General features: G+C 39.2%; 2 protein-coding genes across 2 annotated transcripts in view; one reads left to right on the top strand and one right to left on the bottom strand.

The window, feature by feature from the left end:
• The window catches only part of si:zfos-905g2.1, a 33,855-nt gene extending 33,491 nt beyond the window's left edge, over positions 1-364 (top strand). The window contains exon 10 of the mRNA XM_048179529.1: positions 117-364. Coding sequence (XP_048035486.1) covers positions 117-137 — 21 coding nt within the window. The 3' untranslated portion in view covers positions 138-364. The remainder of the gene's footprint in view (positions 1-116) is intronic.
• Positions 157-20,849, bottom strand: zgc:113423 (uncharacterized protein LOC569178 homolog). Its single transcript, XM_048179528.1, is given in 12 exon segments — positions 157-777; positions 922-1,125; positions 4,046-4,247; positions 5,705-5,826; positions 12,899-13,028; positions 13,030-13,103; positions 14,884-15,241; positions 17,906-17,998; positions 18,521-18,598; positions 18,756-18,824; positions 19,136-19,257; positions 20,434-20,849. Coding segments are annotated over 12 exon segments (1,605 nt in total). The 5' UTR covers positions 20,447-20,849; the 3' UTR covers positions 157-637.
• Between the last annotated feature and the right edge of the window lie 329 nt (positions 20,850-21,178).

The following is a 21,178-nucleotide window of genomic DNA, read 5'->3' as shown; positions in this document are numbered from 1 at the left end:
CATGCCAGCTAGTTCTCAGCTAGGACTTATTTTACCTAATATAATATACTCTTTTATTCAGCAGTTTAAGGGGCAAAACCCACTTTGATTAACAGTGCTACTGTGCTTTATTTCAGGTTGATGAGACAAAAAAATGATCCTTCATACTCCTGAGGGTCTGTTTTGTTTTGTTTTTAATCCAGACACACACATACTTCATTTCAATTAATCATCTGAGCTCCAGATACATTGTTCAGAACTGAAGTGCAACAGCTGTTTTTTTTCCCCTCTTTTCTATAGCTGCTATGTTTCAATGGCAACAAAAGTTCTGGGTACATAATATATTATTTCTTTTGTTCTTAATAAATCAATATATTAACATTTTTTTGGTTTGTTTGTTTATACAACTGTATACATTTTTTTTTTTTTTTTATATATATTACCAAATAAAGTTTGTTTTTTTTTTTTTTTGTTTTTTTTTTTGCAGATTTCCTGTTGAAAATTATATTATTAAAATAAAAAACACAAATGAATTTAAATACTAGTCACACATTCTAGAAAAACCACCAGTAACAGCTACTAGCATGTCTTGACACAAGTCACACTTTACAAACACCTCAATGTGATTGAGCAGTTTTTTATCGGCAGATGCTCAGCGTTAGCGTATCCCTCTCTTTATGCCCATCTTGCGTTCATATCGAAACTTGCGGATGGTGCTGTTTATAGCGCCCACGCAAACCTTCCAGTCGCTTCCATCTTCCTCCAGCTTCATCCAGGGAAAACGCTCCAAGAGGTGCTCTGAAGAAGAGAAAAGTGAAAGAAGCTGTGACTGCGGTTGTGAACCGAGAACTAGTCCTCATTCAAAACTGCATCTTTTCCACCGTTGGGTGCTTGTACCAGAGCTGATGCCCAAACTACATTGCCGCTAATCAAATATCTCACCTCGCAGTGCAGAGATCTTGTTGTGGTCGAGAGCCTGAATGCCGCGCCGCACCCCACCATAAACGTTACTGCGTACCAGCACATCCTCTGGGAAGATGAATTTAATGAGATACCGTGCAATAAGCTCAGGACGTGTTCGCAGATGTGCTGCAGATAAAGCAAACCCAGGAACCTTCACATCCCGATGAGGGGGGCCGAGATACACTGATAACACACAAATATAAGGAATAAGACCGAGTAGCTACATTTACATGAACTCTTTTTGTCTGAACATACTGTTTACATGAACGCTAAATAAAGTGATCAGATTGATGTTATATATCAACCAAATATATATTAATCAAGCAGTAAAAAAATGGCCCTTCCCGTGCCCAAAACAGGGTGTCTACGGATGAGAGTCTGAAGCAAGGACCAGTGGGATGACATTGTCCTGCAGAACATCACAGATGGTGAGTGGAAGGAGAATTATAGAATGACATGACAGTAATTTATGACACTAAATTCAGCAACAGCAGCTTGTTCAGTGCATCATACGTCAGTGTGCCATTTCTATGTTATACAGATTCGGTTTTCAATCCAATTAAGTGCTTACATGTCCTATTGTAGGGGTAATAGAAAAAGTTTAAACCACCCTTTAGAATCTGAATGAAATTGTATCTGGCCAATTCATTCTGATTGATGTGGTTACATGCAGGGCTGGAAATGGAGGGAGCATGGGGGGGACAGAGTCCGGCGGGTGAATTTCTAGAGTAGGGCATTCCAGTTCAAATTGGTTCTATATATATATATATATATATATATATATATATATATATATATATATATATATATATATATATATAATTTTTTTTTTTTTTTCACTCAATAGCCAACAATTCAATGATTCAGCTCAAAAATAGCAGAATAAAAAAAAAGCAGTATTCTATGGTTGAATGTTGACTTGTGTGATTGGTCATAATATCTGCAGGTTGCTGCCAGTCGACATGGTTCTCTATCAGTGCATGTCCTCACAGAACCGATCATCAGAGAAAACCACTTGAGGTAAATTAACTGGAATGAACCAAGATTTTGGCCAAAAATCTGAACAGAAACCATTACTTTTAATAGATGTGATAACAGAAAATTCGATATGGATAAAGCTGCGTATCTGAAATTATCCAGGTTTAATTGGATTTAATGTAATGTCTAGCCTGAAAAGACCCTGTGTTTCTGTTAATGAGACATATATTGTAAAGCTGCTTAATCGTTAAAAGATTGCGATCTGGATTCAAACACTCACGTGACAAAGATTCGCTCATGCCTATTCAACCTTTGGCAAGTATGATTACAGCAAATTATCGCAGAAGTACTGGGATAAAAGTTTATAGTTCAGATAAACACTAGCTGCGTTTACATGGACCCTAATAATCCGATTGTAATCGGACTAGTAGCACAATCTGAATGAATTTGCCAAATCAGATTAAAATTTCTTTCGGATTTTAAGAGGTGGACATGTAAACACTTGATCGGATTGAAAACCGAAACTGGAAAGTTCTGCGCACGTGCAATAGCATAGATATTGCATAATGATGTATGACGTGTGGAACAAGCTGCTGTTGTTGAAGTGTCAAATCACTGTTGTGTCATTTTGAAATTCTCTTTCTTCTCATCGTCTATGAAGTGGAGCAGGACAACGTTCCATCAGTCCTTGTTTTGGACTCTCATAAACAACGCCTTGTTTTGTGCATGGAAAGGGGCACTTTTACTGCTTGATAAATATAAGCAACATGGCTAAATTAGGACCCGAAATAGATAAATTAAATCTGCTTTTCTTTAAGAAGCAATGTAGGAGAATTAATATGCAAAAAAAGAGGGAAACTCTGTATATTCGTGTAGTTGTGCGCATGTCAAAAATTATAATCTTGACTTAAATGCGCACATCAACCCGATCAATTTATTTAGCGGTCATGTAAACACTATGTTCGGATTCATCAATCGGAATTAATTAATTAATTTGGATTTAAACAAAAGGTGTCTATACAAACGTAGCTACTGATGTCTATGGCAGCGATCAAAATTAGAGTAAATCACCTTTTTGAAAGTAACTTGATGCTTCAAATAAAGATTGATTGCATCGTTACACCAGTATGTGGTGACAAGTGACTGTTAAAAAATGTATTTGTCATTGAATCATTCATTCATGATATTCGTTTAAAAACGCTGATTCATCCAGTAATGAAACAAGTACTGAGTGAGTCATTGAATCATTCATTCAGACTGATTATTTTTTTTAAATAGTTTATTCAATTATCTATTTACAGATTGCAGCAATTAAAAATGTCAGAACCTATAGTAAATCGCATGCTTTTAGTTGTCTATACAGAATCAATGTATTTTGAGTAAAAAAAAAAAGTACAAATATTAAAATTCACACGTAAAACTGACATTATTACATTCTTCTTTGCATTTTTAACTAGATATTTTCTTGCAGAGTTTCACACAGCTCATTTTATGGTAGAACAGGGGTGTCCAACCCTGCTTCTGGAAGGCTACCATCCTGCAGAGTTTAGCTCCAACCCTGATCAAACACACCTAAAATATCTTACCAAAGTCTTCAGGATTGCTTAGAAAATTATATATTATATCATAAATTACCCTGCAGGACAGTGGGCCTCAAGGGCTAGAGTTAGACACCCCTGTTCTACCATAAAATGAGCTGTGTGAAACTCTGCAAGAAAATATCTAGTTAAAAATGCAAAGATGTAGTCAAAAAAATATAATAATACCAGTTTTACATATGAATATTTACATTTGCACAATTTTTAAACTCAAAATAAATAGATTGAGAAGAGGGACTGTATAAAGGAGGCCCAGAGGCCAGGGAGGCCTATAAGGGTCTTCCCTAAGGGCCCGGGTCCTGGAATGAGATTTCTGAATGATAATGATAACAGAATTTGGATGAAAAATTATTTCTCATGCCTCCTACAAGAGACTAGAGTATGTATCCTGTGGTACACGTTACCTGTTTAAGGGTTCAAAAAAGTGTCAGTCGAGCAAGATTCAAATTTGTGATCTCTTGACCCCAAAGCACAGCCATAATAGGAACTACATTTCATGATATTGTGATGTTTTAGTCTGTACTGACCGCTGTTAGTTTCCCAGTCAGAAGGCATGTCGTATTCTTCTGTGATGTGGCTCATCAGCACTTCCTGCTGTTTCTGCTCAGTGTCGCTGTCAGACAGTTCAACATCAATCTCTGCAGCCGCTTCACACATAACTGCTGTAGGTGCAGATTCTGATGTCACTGATGTTCGGTTCTCAGGTTTTACGCTTTCTTCAATCTTTAGCTGTGAAAGAAACATCAACTTACAAACAAAAATACTACTCCAAGAAAAATCTTGTGATGTATGCTAGACAACAAATAACATTAACTACCTTTTTTTCACCATTTCTTAATCACCTTTTAGCTTTTTTTTTTTTTTGCAGTTCATTTAATTAATCCTGTAGTGCGGCAAATTAATTTTTAAAAGTACTTCCAATTAATGAGGTAATTTAAAACCAATATTTTTAAAACTGTAATTTTACAATAAAATTACGTAAACTCCCTTATGTGCAATGTAAATGTTTGTACTCAGTTTTAGTTATTTCAGTGTTGATTATAAAATAAGTTTGATTAAAGGTGCCCTTGATTCAAAAATTGAATTTACCTTGGCATAGTTAAACAAGAGTTCAGTACATGGAAAAGACATACAGTGAGTCTTAAACTCCATTGTTTCCTCCTCCTTATATAAATCTCATTTGTTTAAAAGACCTCAGAAGAACAGGCGAATCTCAACATAACACCGACTGTTACGTAACAGTCGGGGTTTACGCCCCAATATTTGCATATGCCAGCCCATGTTCCCAACATTATTAAAGGCATTAAACAAGGGCAGCCAGTATTAACGTCTGGATGTACACAGCCGAATCAACAGACTAGGTAAGCAAGCAATAACAACAGCGAAAAATGGCATATGGAGCAATAATAACTGACATGATTCATAACATGATATTTTTAGTGATATTTGTAAATTGTCTTTCTACATGTTTCGTTAGCAGGTTGCTAATGTACTGTTAAATGTGGTTAAAGTTACCATCGTTTATTACTGTATTCACGGAGACAAGAGCCGTCGCTATTTTCATTTTTAAACACTTTAATAGATAGTCTGTATAATTCATAAACACAACTTCATTCTCTATAAATCTCTCCAACAGTGTGTAATGTTAGCCGTTAGCCACGGAGCACTATCAAACTCATTCATAACCAAATGTAAACATTCAAATAAACACTGTACTTACGCGATTAGACATGCTGCATGACGAACACTTTGTAAAGATCCATTTTAAGGGTTATATTAGCTGTTGGAACTTTTTTTTATGTTGTTTAAGGCAAGCGCGAGCTCCGTGGGCGGAGAGCACGAGCAATTAAAGGGCCAGCAGCCCTGAATCGGCTCATTTATAATGATGCCCCAAAATAGGCAGTTAAAAAAATGAATTAAAAAACAATCTATGGGGTATTTTGAGCTGAAACTTAACAGACACATTCAGGGGACACCTTAGACTTATATTACATCTTTAAAAAAAGGTTCTAGGGCACCTTTAATTAATTGATTATTAATTTATTATTTGTTTTCGGCCAAGTTCATCCAGAATTTTCAGTTTTGGCCCAGAATTTTAATTTCGGTGCAACCCTAGTTGTCATGCAGTGTAGTCTTTAATGTTACGCAGTGTCTGTTTTTGCTGATGTTAGAGAAGAGTTTCTCACCTTTCGTGTCTTGTCCATGAACCGATAGTAGCGGGCCATTGAGTTAATTACAGACAGACAAATCTTCCAGTCTTTGCCTTTCTCTCGAAGATCAAATTTTGGGTATTTCTTTACTGCCCACTCTGTGGAAATACACACCGTTGTTAAAACTAGTGAATTTCAAGCTGCTAGATATTGATATATGAAGCTAAGCAAGTGATGTATAGCCTTAATCAAAATCTCTACATTGTGGATCAAGTCTGGAGAAAAACAAAATATCACTGCCACAACAACAACATATAAATGCCTCAGGAAAGTGTTCTTAGAAAAGTCAGTTCTAGGTGTATATGACCAGGGTTGGGCAAAAATACATCAAAATGTATTTTAAAATCAAATACCTTAATTTTAAGTGTATCAGAATAAACTACAAAATACAGCAGCCACACCATGTATCAAAAATTTCTTTGCAAACCTTCCATAAACTGGCCTATTAGATCTATCCCTTCACCATTACACTGGCTCAGTTTATTAAGTAAACAATGTTTGATAGCTTTTCTCTGCCTGAGTCATGCAATAATTCTGACATATGCAAACCAGTTAGAGGCACAATATGTACAGCAGATTTTTGTATTTACAACATGACAATGTGTAGCTGCCAAGCTGGACTACTGCGTCTTCTGAAGCAGCGGCAGAAATATAGGAGGCTGGTATGAAAGGCTTTATTCCGCACTTCGTTACATTGTCATTTTCTGCTTGTTTCTGAAGCGACTTTCCGCACGTTTACTATAACGTCTGATGTTTACGTGGTGTGAGAAAGTCACAAAAACCAGGCAAAATCCAATCAGCAGTTAAAAAAATAATAATAATATATGGCATATGGTATTCATACGAATACCATTTTTATTTTAAATTTTTTATTTTTTTGCCATTCACGCTTGCTCAATCTGATTGGATTTTAATCTGATATGCACAAATATTCTGGGATTTGGACTGACAGTGTGAATGTAGCCTAATTCATATGAATTGAGCAGTTTAGTCCAAAATTTCTGAAGAGGCTCAATCACTTTATATGATGAACTGATACAGAAGCTCAACTGAACCTGCTTGACACGTGAGAACAAACCTCTTCCAGAAGCTCAAACGTGCTGCTCAACATGAGAATGAACCTCATTGCTTCTTGCGGAAGCTGAAACATGCTGCGTAACATGAGAATGAACCTCACTGGTTCTTGCAGAAGCTCAAGCTACATAACACACGAGAATGAATCTCATTGGTTCTTGTGGAAGCTCAAACATGCTGCGTAACACGAGAATGAACCTTAGTGGTTTGTGCTTGAAGCTCAAACATGCTGCGTAACATGAGAATGAACTTCATTGGGTCTCGCACATCAAACAAACACACTTGAGCTTCTGTTTTCTACAACTGATATGTGAGTTGATGAATGTTTACATGTGAATATAAGCCCAAATTCAATCTGTTCATCATAACAAGTGATCGTGTCTCTTCAGAAAATTTGGACTAAACCACACAATTCATATGGATTAATTTTACAATCTCTTTATGAACTTTTTGAAGCATCAAAGTGGCAGCTGTGTAGCTGTCAATGGAGGGACAGAAATCTCTCAGATTTCATCAAAAAGATCTTCATTTGTGTTCCAAAGATGAACGCAAGTCTTACAGGTTTGGAATGACATGAGTGTGAGTAATTAATGACAGAATTTTCATCTTTAAAGTGTGTAAAATTTAAGTCCATGATTTAAATGCAATTTTAAAAAAGACCACACAAAGACAGTGTTACCAACTTGAACTTAGTGACTTTGTCTCTAGATTTAAAGCTGCAGTAGGCAGCTCCCTGTACAGAACCTCCTGGTCTTCGACGATCTCAAGCGGGCCATCTTACAGCACATCGCCAGTGCTTCCGCTCATTGGGGCTGGGGGAGTCCAGCCGGCCATTCCTGATGGCCCAACAGCTCTGGGACTCCGACAGAAGCGACGTGGAGCAAGTCATCGATCGGGTGGTACTGGAACAGTTTACCACTCGGCTTCCGAAGAAAACGGCCGAGTGAGTCCAGTGCCACCGGCCCACGTTGCTGGATTCGGCCATCCATCTGGCAGAGGACCATATGGTGGCGTGCCCAGGGGTCGGTGAACTTTTACCATCAATCTCTCTCTCCTTCTGTTCCCCTCTCTCTCTCTAGACCTGTCCCTCTCCCCAGGTCTCATCATAGATTTCTGGATCTAGAGCCCTGCCCAGGGACTGTCTGCTGTCAGGCTGGACCCCGCTCCTGTTTCTCCCCTCTCTCCGCACCAACAATTTAACCCACTCTCTGCCACGAGAGCGGCGGGTAGGTCTGGGCCGGTCTGTTGCCGTTGCAGGGACCCGGAGCATTTCGTGGACAGGTCTCCTGTCATTGAGGTGGGGACAATATCTGGGTCCCGGACGACCCGCAGACTGCCCCTGGTCAAGCTGGCCGGTACCAAATACCTGTGAGTATCAAGGGGGGTACCTATCAGGCTTTGGTGGACTCAGGTTGTAACCAAACCTCCGTTCATCAAAGCCTGATTGCGTCCGGGGCATTGGATACAAGCTGCATGGTTAGGGTGCGGTGTGTGCACGGGGATGTGGTGGAATATCCTATGGTGCCAGTTATTATTCAATTCAGGGGTCAAAAGCATAGTGTTGAGGTGGCAGTTAACCCGCACCTCCGGCATCCGTTAATTAAAAATGCCTCTTGGGGAAAAAATGCACCGGAGAGGAACGCGAGTGTGCAGGCGGGAGAGACTGAACCGGGACCACTGGGTACTGCCTCAGGGGAACAGAGCGAAATTGAGAGACTTATTCTCTCGGAGTGCGATGATTTTCCCCTGGAGCAGTCTCAGGATGAGACGCTGAAACGTGCATTTGAACAGGTCACTACCATCGACGGTCAGCCTCTCCATCCTGGACAACCACTTACTTATCCATATTTTGCAATTATAAAAAAAAAAAAATAGGTTGTATCGAGTGACCCAAGACGCTCAGACAAAAGAAGATACAACCCAGTTGTTAGTTCCTAGGAGCCGCAGGAAAATGCTTTTTCAAGCGGCTCATTCTAATCCAATGGCTGGTCATTTAGGACAGGTGACGACACTAAATCGCCTCATGACCCGATTTTTTTGGCCGGGCATTCACGAGAATGTGCGCAGGTGGTGCGCGGCTTGTCGTGAATGTCAGTTGGTAAACCCATCGGCCACCCCAAAAGCGCCTTTGCGCCCCCTCCCATTAATGCAGGTCCCCTTCGAGAGAATTGGCATGGACCTCATCGGGCCATTAGAGCGATCAGCACGAGGACATCGTTTTGCATTAGTCATTGTGGATTATGCAACAAAATATTCCGAAGCAGTGGCTCTCCGCAACATTTCCGCTAAGAGTGTTGCTGACGCACTGTTTTCTTTAATCTCCCGAGTGGGGATTCCCAAGGAAATCCTCACTGATCAGGGCACGGCGTTTATGTCACGGACGTTACGCAAACTTTATGAATTATTGGGCATTAAATCGATTCGTACCAGCATCTTTCACCCACAAACGGACGGCTGGTCAAACGTTTTAATCGCACGCTTAAAACAATGATTCGTAAATTCGTACAGGAAGACGCCAAAAATTGGGATAAATGGTTGGAACCTCTGTTGTTCACTGCCTCCACGGGGTTTTCCCCCTTCAAGCTTCTCTATGGTCATCAGCCTAGAAGGGTGTTAGATGTCATAAGAGAGGCTTGGGAGGACGGACCGTCTCAATCAAAAAATGAAATTCAGTATGTGCTGGACCTGAGAACAAAACTCCACACTTAGGGGTGGCTTTCTGTGGAGAATTTGTTACAGGCCCAGGACAAACAGAGCCGGCTGTATAACAGAGGGACCAATTTGCGTAAATTTACACCGGGAGATAAAGTGCTTGTATTGCTCCCAACGTCAAGTTCAAAATTACTTGCAAAGTGGCAAGGACCATTTGAGGTCACACGGCAAGTTGGAGAGCTCGATTATGAGGTAATACACTTAGATAGGAGGGGAGCACGTCAAATTTACCACCTCAATCTCCTTAAAAAAATGGAATGAGGGAGAATCAGTGATGCTGGCGATGGTGATTAGCGGAGAGGATGATCTTGGGCCAGAGGCGAATATAAAAAAAGAATCTCTCGTACTGGCCCCAGGGGGAGATCATCTCTCGCCCTCCCAGCTCATTGATTTAACCAAATTACAGAGTTTGCTGATGTGTTTTCTCCCCTACCTGGTCGTACAAATCACATTCAGCACCATATCGAGACGTGGTGGTTCGCAGCCGGCCATATCGCTTACCTGAACACAAGAAAAAAGTAGTTGAGGAAGAATTAGGAGCGATGCTTGAAATGGGGGTAATAGAAGAATCCAGCAGTAACTGGGCGAGCCCGATAGTTTTGGTTCCCAAAACGGACGGCTCAGTTCGGTTCTGTGTGGATTACCGCAAGGTGAATGCTGTGTCGAAATTCGACGCGTATCCAATGCCACGAGTGGACGAATTGCTTGACCGGCTCGGTATGGCTCGCTTTTATTCGACATTGGACTTAACAAAGGGATATTGGCAGATCCCTTTGTCACCATTATCCAAAGAAAAGACAGCTTTCACGACACCGTTTGGATTACACCAATTTGTTACTCTTCCGTTCGGGCTGTTCGGGGCACCGGCCACCTTTCAGCGTCTCATGGATAAAATTTTGCGGCCCCATGGTGCATATGCTGCTGCTTATCTGGATGATATTATTATCTTCAGTAATGACTGGCAGCGGCATATGCAGCATTTGAGGGCCGTCCTGAGATCCCTGAGGGGGGCCGGGCTCACGGCCAACCCAAAGAAGTGTGCGATTGGGCGTGTGGAAGTAAGGTATCTGGGCTTCCACTTGGGACATGGACAGGTGCGTCCCCAAATTGATAAGACAGCAGCGATTGCGACCTGTCCGCGCCCTAAGACCAAAAAGGAGGTTGGACACTTCCTCGGGCTGGCGGGATATTATAGAAGGTTTGAGTCGGGCGGTGGGGGTATGTGGCAGGGAGGGCGTGGTTCAGTGAAGTCTGCAGCAGGAGAGAGAGTCGGGAGACGCTTTGTGAGTGAGTGGGTTAATTGTAAATCACGAACACCTGTTTCTAATTCCAGTAATTGGCATGGAGACAGGATAAAACACCAGGAGAAGCAGGAGTGTGAGAGAGAGAGAGGGACTGCTGACTGAGAGACACTGGGACTGAGCTGGAGAGCACTACTGGAGTGAAGCCCGTCTGTGGATGTGGACTGTTTATTGTGCTTGCACAGACTTTTGTTTGGACATCTTGTTATTGAAATAAAAACTCAGTCAGCAGTCAAAGTCGACCCTGTCCTCTTCCTTCCCTACGAACTTGAACTTATTACACTGTCATTATGTCCTGACAGTAGAATATGAGACAGATAATCTGTGAAAAAAATCAAGCTCCTCTGGCTCCTCCCAGTGGTCCTATTGCCATTTGCAGAAATACACCGCTCCCGGTAAGAAACAACCAATCAGAGCCAGGAGGAGTGTCTTAGCAATGTCAATCAAGCTCGCGTGAGCGCTGATCACACTCCTCTCATGCACAGCACCAGCGCATACAGACGTTCAAATTACTGGTGTGCCGCAGCTTTGCTTATGGCGGAAAAACAATCCAAACTGCCAATTCCTTGAGTGGCACCTGCTCATAAAATAAAGACGGGTAAGCGTAAAAAGACAGATGACGATGATAAAAAAGCCAAAAAGAAAGATTTAGATAGAGCCCGAAATAAAACGAGGGTAAATATCGGAGCGGCTTTTCCAAGGTGGAGGGAACTACGTGTCCTGAAAGGATTAAAAACCGATGCAGAGACATTTCTGCTTGACAAATAAGTATCCCTGCTTGATTTGTTTCATTTTTTAAGAACTACACAACTAAGATAATTTCAAAACAGGCCTGCCCGTCCCCTGCCTGATGCTCCGCGCATACCACGGCTTCCACTTCTCCCCGCCCGTTGACTCCTCGAAGTCGCTGTGGGTGTGAATTCCTCGTCGGAGCCCATTGACTCGGTGTCAAAACTCTAGCCGCATAACATACAGATAAAATGTCACGCACTGTGCAAAGCAACTATTGAAACCTACTAATTCACTGGCTTGTCATGTTGCTAAAATAATGTACTAGCAAACCTTATTTAGCATTACATATCGATAATATAATTACTTTATATTACTTATAGAAATAGTGCAACGTCATATAGTTACATTACATGTATTGCAAAATATGTAATGTTTTGACGACCAAGTTTGTAGTCAAAGTATGGGCAGGCCATAGTCAATGTAAATCATATTGTTGATGTTTCGTCTGTACCAGTGAATGTGCCATAACGGTTTATCCGCCTTACTAGCCTGTGCGTTCACGGCAGGCTCCCGTTGTGATGGGGGAGGAGCTGTGGAGGGAGGGCTGTAGCGCAGCATAGAGCAAGGGGGAGTGACCTGTGAGTTGTGCTTGTTCAAATTTTCAGGCTAAGTCAACGTTTTCTAAAAACTCCCTAAAGCAGCTTAGCAGGATTAGTTCACTTTCAAATAAAATGTTCCTGATAATTTACTTACCCACATGTCATCCAAGATGTTCATGTCTTTCTTTCTTCAGTCAAAAATAAATTACGGTTTTTGATTAAAAGATTTCAGGATTATTCTCCATATAGTGGACTTCAATGGCCTCCAAACGGTCAACGGTCCAAAGGTCAAAAATACAGTTTCAGTGCAGCTTCAAAGGGCTTTAAACAATACCAGACGAGGAATAAGGGTCTTATCTAGCGAAACGATCTGTCATTTTCAAAAAAAAAAAAAAAAAAAAAATGTAAATGTATATGCTTTATATAAATATCTTTGTCATTTAGGAAGTGGTTCCGCCAAAACCGCACTTTTGTATTCTTCGAAAAGCTTATGCTGTTTGTCCTACGCCTTCCCTATTTTACTTACAGAACGAGCGCAGCGCCAGTTTCGTTTTTTCTGTAAGTAGAATAGGTGTGTACAGTGTGTGAGCACAGATTAGGAGAGAAAACAGATGTAAATATCCTACGACTGGTGCATAATGTCATCTAGCAACATTTCGCAACTTTTTGAGAAGGCTTTGGATACTTTCCATTGAAAATAGTTGGCAACACTTCACAGAGAAGGCCATTCATGAAATATAGATCCAGCTCACCTCTGATGGCATTGATCTTGTTTGCGTCGAGTCTCTTTAGGCGTCTGGTTGGGTTTCCAGTAGTGCTGCTTTGAGAAAGTTCCTCTGCTGTGAAAATGTTTCGTGTGAGGTACCGCACTGCCGCACCAGGTTCGTGCCATTTTACCAGCCCTCTGTAGGATAAAGTTTGACAAGAACACCTTCCTATCAGAGCTACCCAGACAACCTACAGGAGTAGAAACAGACATAAATGGCAGCATTAAATCATTACGATGAAATTCAATTTAGTGAGGTTCAAATCCCATTAAAAATTAAAATGGGGTAAGAAAATACACTTTATTTTCACTTAAGGTGTGCCCCTATTATGCTATTTTAAAGGTTCCTAATTTTGTTTTGTCTCCCACAATAGGTTTACATGCATCCATTCCAAGGTCAAAAACACTGTTATTTTCTCATAATATACATTGCAGCATCACCTCTTTTCTCACAGTGTCTAAGGCTGTGTTCACACAGGTTTGGTTTGATTAAAACTAACTCTGGTGTGATTGCTCTGTTAGTGCAGTTCATTTGAATAAGTGTGAACGCTGCCATCCAAACCCTGGTGTGCACTAAACAAGTACACAGAGACCCCTGAAAAGATGGGTTTGAGTGTGTGTTGGAGGGATTCCTGCTGCTGTTTTGACTTCTTTACACATTTTATAAGCTCCACATGAGTTGTGAGCTCCATCATATAGCATCATATGCACTCTAGGGCTGGGACAATACTATCGATGTTTCGCGATTCGTGGATTGTTCTGATATTTTCCAAATGCATCGCAAATCGATTCTGAGTTTAGTTTTTAACAGCAGATAGTGATCTAGGCTATTTTTTAACAGCATGCTCAAATGCTAACAAAGAAGAGTGCTTATGCTTTCAGCTGAGTCTGACAATGTATTTGCACCTCAGAATGCTTTTATGACACAAGATTAATGTAAACAGCCCACTGCAAACACCCTTTTCGACTTTATGAATGATTATTTTATAGAAGGTTCAAGTGGTGTGTGTAAAAGAATTGGAAGGAAGAAGAGTATGGCTGTTTCTAAAGCACACAGTGCCATCTGCTGTTGAAAACAATCGTTTTGAGAGAGAATCGTGATACTTAGGGAAAATATCAGAATCAATCCAGAATCATTTCTCAATTCACGATGCACTGATGTATTATCCCAGCCCTAATGCACACGCATACAACAAGCACATTTAACACAGCATTGTTTTGGATGTTCAGCAAGTTCTGTCACAAAATATACATCATAAAAGAAGGGGGTTTGTTTCGATAAAGGATTCAGTCTCTCTAAACACCTTTCAAGAGCTGAATCTGCTCTGATTTGTCAGAGGGCCCAGTCTGTTGTGATTGGTCTACCACTTACAGCGTGCCTGGGAAACCAAATGGCCATTACCATATCTGATATTCAACTCCAGATCTTCCTCCGCACTTGTTACACATTGATCTGAACAGTAATGATGGTGTCAGTTTTACCATATCAACTCGAGCAAGAATTCATCCTTTGGAAGTGCAGCAAAGTAGATCTGAAAACAGCACCTTCTTGACATGTCAACAACACAAACCAAACTCTCAGATACAATTACAGTGTTTGAGGGTCAAAGGAGACATTGTTCGCTAGCAGCCAATGAAGACAGGCTGGCATTATGCACATTTCTTATGTAGGTTCAAGCAGGAAGTAAGATAGGAATTACTGACGACTCGTTTCAGGCAGTTCAGAATCGGTTATTTAGTTTAGGAGTCAATAACTCAATTTATCACGTACTTTGTTCTTTGAAATTTTGCAACCTTTTACAATCACAAACAGCTATATTACACACTACATGAAAGGTAACATCTGAAAAAGCACAATAGGGGCACATTAAATATATTTTCTGAAAGCAAGTCGTACCATGTTACAAAACAGTGCTTTCCAAGAAAATTTCTTATTTTAAGAATGTTTAGATATTTTTCTGGAACTCTTACTCGTCTTAGAAAGGTCTGTAGTTGAAGCTGGGTCGCTTCTCTCTGAGCTGATGCCAGCTGAACTCTTCACTCGCTCCAGATGTTGCTGCATTAGACTCATTTTATTCATGCTGAGAGGTTCTTGTGTTGTGTGAGGTGGTGCTGTGGCTGTGGCCCTGGCCTGGTTCTGGATAACAAGTCGTGGAGGGCTGGACACCTCTGGGCCAGGAGAGAGGGCAGGAGGTTTCCAACTTTCCACAGATGGAATGGGAGATGTAGAAGAAATATGAATGAGATGGGGCATCGACGCTTCAGAATTGATCATGGCTTCAGACTTGGCCTGGCAGCTGTCTCTGTAGCCAGATGACAAATGTGTCCTCTAATATGAGAGAGGGATAAAGTTAATTTACAGTCAAGACTGCATATGGGTGTTTCTTCAACTGCAGGCACTTTTATGTCTCCAGAGTTTTTCATTTAAACTAACAGATTTATTTATTTATTTTTGACAAAGACAAATGTGAAAATACAGAGCTGTTGATTGTTGTCTGCATGTATATTTAACTAATGTTAATTATTATTATATACTATTATATATACATTTAAGCAAAAGTGTGCTCTACAAAGTGATCTTGGGTTGATAATATCTGTGTAGGAGAACCTAACATTAAATTTCATTCAGTAACATGTATGACATGCAATAATTCATCTAAAACTAAACAAAATGTTTCTATTTTTTGTATAATTAAACAGTTTAACAGTTTATTTTTTAATCACCTCATATTAATTGGGAGTACTTTTGAAAATTCATGACACACTGAGGGATTATTTAAAGCTGCAGTCCGCAACTTTTTTTGGTTAAAAATTATCCAAAATCAACTTTTGAACAAGTACATAACGAGCCAGTGTTCAAAACTATCTAATTATCTTGTCTCGATTCACAACAGTAAGCTTGTAATAATGTTTTATAATAAGAGCGACATGCCGGATTTCCGCGGGAAATTCAAGCATGCAGCAGTTCCTCTGTGCGTCATTACGTCACGTCCGTAAACAAACGAAGGAGTCCCGTCGAGAGGCTAGTCAGTTATATCATGTGAGAAAGCTGCCGGTAGCGGCACATTTATAGCCTTTTCTCACAGCAACTGAAATAATTAAACTTATCATTTTGATGGTGGATTGTAATCCAGAAAGGTCCAAATGATAATCATCAGTGACAGCTGGAGATTCAGCCGTAGACAAAAAGCAAAAGACTTCAGACTGTGGAGTGGATACAGAAATTGAAATCTACAGGTAACGCTAATACACACTAAATACACAGTCACGCAGTGCTGATGTTGTTAACAATAACAATTTGAGAACAATATAACAGTAATAATAATTTGCACGGTTTGGTGTGATCAGAGCTAAGCGATCGTTAGATTTAATCAACATTGGCAGCACGATTTATTGTAGGCCAAAAGCTTTTTTCCTCAGTTTGTCAAAACAAAAGTGGCAGACATGTTACTTACTTGTTCAGATGATATTTTCCAGTGAAAATTCTTATATTGGTCATACTTTCAAGACGTAGAATCTGTGATTCTGAAGTTCAGTATCCACACCGGTGCGGTGACTGACAGCAAACATTAGATTCATCCGCGCTGACGAGCTGTGCCGAGGCACAACGCACGTACAGATAACTGTTCCGCATATGACTGCAATCGCATGTTTCAAACAAAGATGGCGACAAAGAGGAAAAACTGCAGACAGCAGCTTTAAATGAACTGAAATAAACAAAAACTTTAAAGGTGATTAAGAAATTGAAAAATTGAAAAATTAAAATGTAGTTAATAGCCTGTTATTAGGATTTATGAAGTGGTGTTTGCTAGGCAAAGGGTTAGTTTTATGCAAGTTAGTGCTGTTTGTGGATTTCAAGCAACATCACAACTTTAATACACATTAATAAAGTATTCAACTGATCGTGGATGATTTTATAATATTAGTTTCTCTGTTTTGAGTAAAATCAGGTGTTGCTTGTATAACATTTGTTATGAATAATCATATTTTGGTTTGCATCCATATAGAAAACGATCAAATTAGATTAACTAATATATATATATATATATATATATATATATATATATATAAAATCATTCAATTAAAAAATAAATAGGTATTACCATGTTTATTTAACATATAAAATATATATACAAAAATGTTTACTAAATATAACTAATGTCATTTGTGATATACACTGCCCAGCCAAAAAAAGTCACTGTTTGGATTTAAATAGGTAGATACATCGGAGTCTATGACTGGATCATTATTGCAGTGATTATTATGTTTTTAGCATGTTATGTGTTTGGCAACAGTTCTTCTAACCCTAATTGATGTAGTGTGTAGCTTATCATTTCTTAAACAACCATGAAGGAAGATGTATCATGGCCATATTCCAGGAAGACGAAGCCAAGACTCATCAGGCTCAAATGGTGAAAGAATGGTTGGGAGGGAGCATGAAGAATCATTTTCACACATGAATTGGCACCTCTGAGCCCCGACCTTAAATTCATTGAAAGTCTCTGGGATGTGCTGGAGTAGAATTTATAGAATGCTTGACTCTTGCATTGTTAATACAAGATCTTGACCAAAAAGTGATGCCCCTCTTGATGAAAATAACATCACACCATTTATTTCCATCAAGAGGTGCATCAATTTTTGGTCCCAAATACTTTCAATGAATTTAAGATTCAGAGGTGCCAATTCATGTGTGAAAATCATTCTTCATGCTCCCTTCCCAACTATTCTTTCACAATTTGAGCTTGATGAATCTTGACATTGTCATCCTGGAATATGTCCTGATACGTCTTCCTACATGGTTGTACAAAAAAAATTAAAAGCTACACACTCCATCATTTAGGGTTAGAAGAACTGTTCCCAAACATAACATGCTAGAAACATAATGACTGGATCATTATTGCTTTGATTATTACGTTTTTGCCTATTTAAATCCAAACAACTTTCTTTTCTTTTTTTTTGGTCAGGCAGTGTATGAGTAAAGTGTTACTTTTACCTGAGAGAGGACAGCTGGATTCTGGATGCTTGCTACTTTTGCCTGGAGCATCTCAAACTTCTCATCGAGTTTCAGAATGGCTCCATATGTAACCTGCACAAAGACACCTAAATGTCCTGCTGACTTTTAAACGATAACTCAATGTTTAACAATAACAATCTTTGTTAAAAAAAAAAAAAGTTGCAGAATTGACCCTTCGCTCGCTCAGACTCACTATAGAACATCGCATAGGAGCAAATGGGAGATTTCTGTTGATGAGCAATTTCAGTAAAATGTGTTCATAAAAACTACTGAAACTACTGATTGTATATGATTGTGATGTGTGACAGCATTAATTGTGATACTGCAAAAGCATTTTATGTGGAGAAAAAAAAAAAAGCACGTCACTTCATACATTCTAATGTCGATACAGCATGTGCAATCGGCGAAAACAAGCACCAACCGATGGCAACAGACTCAGACAGGGATAACGCACTGATCTGACAAAAACTGACAAAGTGTCTGTTGCCATCTGTAGGCATGGTGTGAATTGGCCTTACAACAAACAACAGAAATTATTGGTCAGTAATGTTTTAAGGGCGGGGCTTAGTGACAAATCAACTACAACATCAGTACCTGACAGTATGCAAGAATCTCTCCCAGAGTTCTTTGCAAATCAGCTCCGTATATCTCAGTTGAAATGACACTCTCTGCCTTCATGTACAACAACAATAAAAGAAAGGCTTTAGAAAGAGTTAGGTAAGTAAGTTAAGAAAAGTTAGGTAAAAAATTGCAACAACAAGAAATCATGGCAACTTATTGTAGCCCATATTCATTATAGGAATGAAGTATGTCTGTGAAGAGCCATCACCTCATGTGAATCACATGGTATTTCATGTGTGATTTCATTAATGAGAACTTCTTCATCCGCCTCAGACATCTAGCAAAAAATAAGACAGTATAGGACCGTTTCATTTCTGCATTTGCTTTGTCAAATTACCAATAGAACTGAATCACATATTACACATTCTTGCCTCTTACTAGAGTTAAAAAAGCTAGAGCTAACAAAAAAAAAAAAAAAACTTGTAAAAAAAAAAAAATAAATAAAATAAAAATCAGGGCAGCATTTTGTGAAAAAAATTAAATACATACATGTCGGACTGACTGCCACAGATGGTTTACTTACCATCCTGAGCAGCCCTGTTGTATTCCTCTCCAATAAGTATGAAAATGTACAGTGTGATACTCTACCATACTGTCACTGAGGGGACTGGGGCCTCTGGATCTCATCACTGCTGTGCTGTCATTGTCCACACACTCTAGACTGTCCTCTTCTGCCTTCAAACCGCACAAAACACTTCTCCCCCTGTTAACTGGAGGCAGAAAACATGGATATGTGTGGATTACTTTACTGTGCCAAAGTTGACTTATAAATACTTGTATAGTATTTCAGTTGTGGCATAGTTGTGCTAATTACAAACAAATGACATCTGAATCAGAGGTTTGACTTCTTTTGACTGGGTGTCAGCTGAACATACACTGCCGTTCAAAGGTTTGGAGTCATAATAATTTGAGCAAATCAGCATTAGAATGATCATGTGAGGATCAAGTGACACTGAAGACTGAACATTCAGCTTTGCACAAATGACATTTTAAGATATATTACAATAGAAAACTGATATTTTAAATTGTAATAATATTTCACAATATTAATGTTCTTACTGTATTTTTGATTAAATAAATGCAGCCTTGGTGAGCAGAAAATACTTATTTCAAATCTTCCCATGTTCCATGGGAAAAAGTTATTTAAAGTGACTTAACCTTCTGTACAAAATTATGTTATGAATTAATATTATGAATGAAGCTCCTGAATAGTGTTACAACAATACTAGCTCTACTAACAAAAACTTAAAAAGTTAATATGGTTTCTGGATATTTACTGTACCATGGTTGTACCTTATTATGTTGTATACCTTCTAGTATATGGAACATAAATACAGTAACATTAGTGTCTTTTTGTTTATAAAATATACAGGAGTACTATGGTAACACCATCCAATACTAATTACCATGTACCATGGTATTAATATGGCAATTATTCAAGTATATTATGTCATAGTATATCAAATTATCTTGGTACCATCATCTGATGCTATGTACTATGGCAGCATCACAGAACGCCAGTTAATACAATAGAAAAGAAAAACTGGTTTTAAACATACATGTGGACATAATAGTACCATAGTTGAAATATCTTTTAGTACCATGTTAATGCCATTTCTAAGTGGTATTTGGTGTTAAGGACAGACAATACAAATCATTCCAAACGTTAAAACAGCTGACATTCGTTACTTCCGTTCGCCTTTAGTCGTTCACTACGAAGTAAACGAGGAACGGTGCACAGCAAAAATGAAGCTAACGTTACTTGTTTTTCGAGCCAGCAAAACATGATAAAGCGATAAACATTACCACACTGTTTTATCCATTGTTTGAGCCCGTCACATTTAAAGCGTTAAATGTATATTGTTAATAAGGAGATGCACTTGTACCGTGTACAGACATGCTCGGTCCGCCGTTGTCACTCGCGTAGTATTTATCGTACAGGTTTATTGTAATTTATCACCTATTACTTAAGTTTGTTGTTGATATTGTAACGGTTTACTTAGGTTAGGCTGTTGTTATTGTACGGGATTTTTAGATTACATTCAAACCACGCCCGTTCTGCAATGTCATTCTTCTCTGCGCATGTCTGAACGCAGCGTGGCGTTCACTTTACAAAGCGTTCCCTACGCCCCTCCTGAGAAACAGCTAGAAGTAGCGGGTGTGATGGCTATGGGCGGCGCTTTGGTGCCCTGCCGTTTTCAGAGACAAATTCACTGTGCATTTAAATGGCTGTTAAACTTTCTCGGTGTCATTGTTCAGGTAACGTTACAAACGATGGTTCTAAACAGGTGTCTAAAACGGCACGTAAACGCGCTTAGAGCGCCGTTGTCATGTGGTATCTGTTACTTTTCTCAGCGCTAGGCAGGATGGAGCAATCACAGTTGACGATGATGGCTAGATATAGAATTTTCTAAATCATTTTACATATAATTTATAAGGCGGATTTTCAGTTTTATGTCAGGAATAAAAAAATGTATGTAAATTACAATTCGTTTATGTCTAAAATATCCAGCCAAAAAAAAAAAAAAAGTTTTCTGAGCCACGGAGCTCCTCCTGGCTACAGCTTTTTTTTAATCTAATCATAGTTTATGTTTTGATTTAGTAGGGGCCAAACACAAAAGGTTTTCTTTT

This window comes from Megalobrama amblycephala, unplaced genomic scaffold (assembly GCF_018812025.1).
Source record: "Megalobrama amblycephala isolate DHTTF-2021 unplaced genomic scaffold, ASM1881202v1 scaffold230, whole genome shotgun sequence".
NCBI classification, from domain to species: domain Eukaryota; kingdom Metazoa; phylum Chordata; class Actinopteri; order Cypriniformes; family Xenocyprididae; genus Megalobrama; species Megalobrama amblycephala.
This window is presented reverse-complemented; position numbering and strand designations above follow the sequence as displayed.